Genomic DNA, 3950 nt, shown 5'->3' with positions numbered 1-3950 from the left:
AGTAGGTTTCGGACATAACTCAATTTTCTGGACAAACCGTGCGTCATAGAGAAAATTTAGATGCAAGGACATTTTTTGTTCGGGCTGACGCAAGGATCGCAACGATGTAAGTTTGCAGGTCCTCACACATGCAGTCTGCCCCTTCCTCTGTGTTCACACTCCAGCTTCTGTTCTCCGTTGACATGTCACAGCTCATATTAGTTTAAAATAAGAATTTAACAGGCACATAATCAGGAACTGAGTGACCGAGTTATCTCGCGGATCAGTAGCAAACACATCACCAAACTGACGTATATTTTCAAACATTACTAGTAAGAAGGCGCGCACTTTTGTCATTGGCCAGTTTCGTGGATGACAGTCAGATTAGCCAATCATGATGAAAGCAACCAGGTGAAACAACCAATTGCAATTGTTTCAGAGTGGTAACGAAAGTAAAGAGTTTTTTTTTTTAAAGAAACGTGTGTATTTTTTAGGCTGTATTATTTGTTTAGTTCAGTGTATGAATAAAAATGTAATAATGAATTGCAAACTGTAGGCACCTACACAAAATTGTAAATCCACACAAAATCTCACTGCTCTTTTGAGATTAAAACTGCATCCATTATAATTATTGTTACTAATGACAATAATTATATTTGTACATATACATTTGGATTTTTGAAGAGGTGTTTTGATCAAAATATCAAAAAATGCTGATAAATAAAATATTAATGATCATAATAATTCAAAAGACAGATATTTCTTGTTAATGACATGACATTGATTCAACATAGTTTGATGGTCAGTTGGTTAGTAACAGATAATGAAATAGCCCAAGTGAAGAAAGATAGAATTGAAATTCATGTTTCTGATGGAAAAATCCAGAAATCATGTTTGCAGCATATGACACAGATGTTCAGAATAAAGTTCCATTCAGTTAGCATATTGTGTTTTGTGTTCAGTTTTCTTTTGCTGCAAACATGATTTCTGGATTTTTCCATCAGAAACATGAATTTCAATTCTATCTTTCTTTACTTGGACTATTTCATTATCTGTTACTAACCAACTGACCATTCAACTCTGGAGTACTTCTGTGAAATCAGGCAGCTGTTGCTAGGGGTTTGAGCTCTTCTACCCATCTCAAAGCCACTATAATCCAATTATTTTGATAGATAATTGGCTTTCTGTAACCCGTTCTTCATATTGCACAGTGACCATTTTCTGGATATTTTGAACCATTTGTATAGATTTTGAAATAACTATATGGAGATAAGCATGTGCTTTGCAGACCATTGCTGATGGCACTCTGGGTTTAATTTGATTTGTATATTCCAGGGCTTTTCAACTGACTCATTAACTCTTCAACAGTCCTAAATGTAGGCTATTGTTGAGTTTAGTTCTATCTCTAACCAAACACACCAAACAAGCTAATCACAGTGTTCAAAATTATTTGTGAATAAGAGACAGGTGTGTTTAATTAGTGTTGAAATTAAAGTCTGCTATAGGCCTACACCAGCTCTCCAGGACTGGAGTTGAGAACCAGTGGCCTATTCACCTTATGTATAGTATTTCAGTCTGGCGAGTAAACAAAAAAATGTACTAGCCAATGGCGATTATATTGCCAAGGTGTCCGTAGAGGGTTGCATATTCACTATTAACTATGACTTTTGCCTCAATAAACTCCTAATTTGCTGCTTATTAATAAAGGATCTAAAATATGGTCATACAGAATAAGGCATTAATATGTGCTTTATAAGTACCAAAAAAACAGCCAATATGCTAGTAATATGCATAATAAGCGGCTGGTTAATAGTGAGAATTGGTCTTTAAAATGTTACCAAAATAATAATTTTAAACTTAAAATATATAAAATTTACATATATTTAAAATGAATAAAAATATTTACAGATAATTTTACTCTTACTGTCACTAACACTTATAAGTCCGTCTTAAATATTGGTGGATTTTCACTGCAAAACAACAGAAAAAAATCCTGCAAATATCACCATAATTTTTGAGCGAAGCCACAAATTCAGTCATTTTAGGCTGAGAAAAAAAAGTCCCACAAAATGCTGGTGGGCTGCCTATAGTAAAGTATTAAACTTTAACACATTACCTGTTCTGAACTGTTTTTGCTACTGACATTAATGATGTGCAGATTGCTGAGGAGATGTGTGTACGTTTCTGTTTTCACACTCACTGTTAAAACCCCTACTATACTGTACACCAGCACTAACAACCACTCAACACCAAAGCAAACACCTAAAACACCACAGCAACCAGGCAATGCCCTAAAAACCACTCAGAACAGTTTAGCAGCCATTCAGCATTGCGCTGGCAGCTACCTTCGGATGGGTCACAGAGCCTCCTCAAATCTAGCGTTTTATCTCTGTGTCTGTGTCTTCGGTAAGAAGCATCACGAGTGTGTGACCAGTGCTGAGTTCCTGCGCTCGCTGCGGTCACAGAAGCAGGGTGACTGTCCTCCAGCCCAGCGGGCGTCTGGTTTCGCTGCTGCCTGTGTGGAGGGCTGTGCGGTCGACCGCGAGTGCTCCGGCTTCAAGAAGTGCTGCTCAAACAGCTGTGGACACACCTGCCAGTCCCCGGCCAACCTTTACAGAGGTACAACACACTGCAGGCTGGGATGGGAATACACCTCAGCTTATGGGGCGAATGGTCGATGCATTTAAATAACCTGAAGTAAAACCTGAAATAAAAGTCAGAAAAAATGCATTTTATTTTTAAATGGAACAGTTGATTAAACGTTTCTTTAAAAGGTCTTTAAAAAGTAAGTTTGCATGTGAAGACATTCTGAAGAATGTTAGTAACCAAACAGTTGTGGTTCCCATTGACTTCCATTGTTTGGACAAAAATACAATGGAAGTCTGAACTGAAACTGTCTGGTTACCAACATTCTTCGGAATGTCTTCTTCTATGTTCCTCAGAAGAAAGTAATTCAAACAGGTTTGGAACAACAATCAGGATGAGGATTTTTTTTTTTGATGGACTATCCATTAAAAAGGTTAAAATTAATATAAATGTAATTTATTATAATAACGATCTTTTTAAATATGTAGTAAAGCATTTTTTAAATATTTCAATACCATTTAAAACGTATGAAATTAACTTGAATACAATAAAAACGACTACTAGGAACCTGGCAAATTCATTAAACTTGATTTTTAAAAGATTTCCTTCATCTCAGACGTCCATTTGACAGCTGCGTCTGCTGTTGTTTGTAAAAGGCAGGAATTAAATACTCAGTGAGGCTTTTATATACTGTTGTAGTTTTGAGCTGATAGCTGAGTTATTGTCACCCTCATAGGCCAAACAGACTTCACTTGATTCATTGTACATTTACTTTTTTTACCTCAAAGTCTCTGTTTTTGCTCAGGAGTGCCTTTGAAGCCACGGAGAGACATTTCCTTTTCCGAGGACCAGCATGGTCATCTGAAGGTGAGGTGGATGTCCAAGTTTAACGTCTCCGTTGAGCCGGTTCTGTATGTTCTTCAGAGGAGGTGGAATCATGGGATTCACCCCAGCGAGGACGAAGCGTTGGCCTGGCAGACCATTCTCATGGTAAGTGCTCACCGATACAGAGCTCTGATGAAGATTAAGAGTCTAGTTTATTCAGCGTTTCTTCAAACCTCCTCGTGATGTCTATCCTCCATTCTGTTAGGTTTAACAGATGTGTAAAAAGTGAAGAACATCATAACGTGATCTGTGCATACTTAAGTAGAACTGTATAATATGTGACCTGTGCTGGCAAAATGAGTCACAATAAGCACATTTTCAAAAATGAGTTATTTATATGTAACATATATTCTCCATTAAAATACCTTCAGAATGATATATCATTTGTTGGAATCGAGTCAGCAAAGTCAATTTTGAGAAAAATCGAGTTAAAGCTTTCTGAAGGTTCCAAAGCAAAATCACAGAGCAACGTTGCATCTTTTCCTGCAGTTCTTATATAA

At 36.9% G+C, this 3950-nt stretch overlaps 1 protein-coding gene across 1 annotated transcript in view; it reads left to right on the top strand.

Annotated features, from left to right (window-relative positions):
* The first annotated feature begins 2330 nt into the window (after nt 1-2330).
* Nucleotides 2331-3950, top strand: part of LOC107667821 (anosmin-1-like) — a 43380-nt gene continuing 41760 nt past the window's right edge. The window contains exons 1-2 of the mRNA XM_016459535.1: nt 2331-2598; nt 3371-3555. Of these exons, the coding sequence (XP_016315021.1) occupies nt 2331-2598; nt 3371-3555 (453 nt within the window). The remainder of the gene's footprint in view (nt 2599-3370; nt 3556-3950) is intronic.

The sequence above is a fragment of the Sinocyclocheilus anshuiensis genome, unplaced genomic scaffold, assembly GCF_001515605.1.
Source record: "Sinocyclocheilus anshuiensis isolate Anshui unplaced genomic scaffold, SAMN03320099.WGS_v1.1 scaffold2209, whole genome shotgun sequence".
NCBI lineage: Eukaryota > Metazoa > Chordata > Actinopteri > Cypriniformes > Cyprinidae > Sinocyclocheilus > Sinocyclocheilus anshuiensis.
This window is presented reverse-complemented; position numbering and strand designations above follow the sequence as displayed.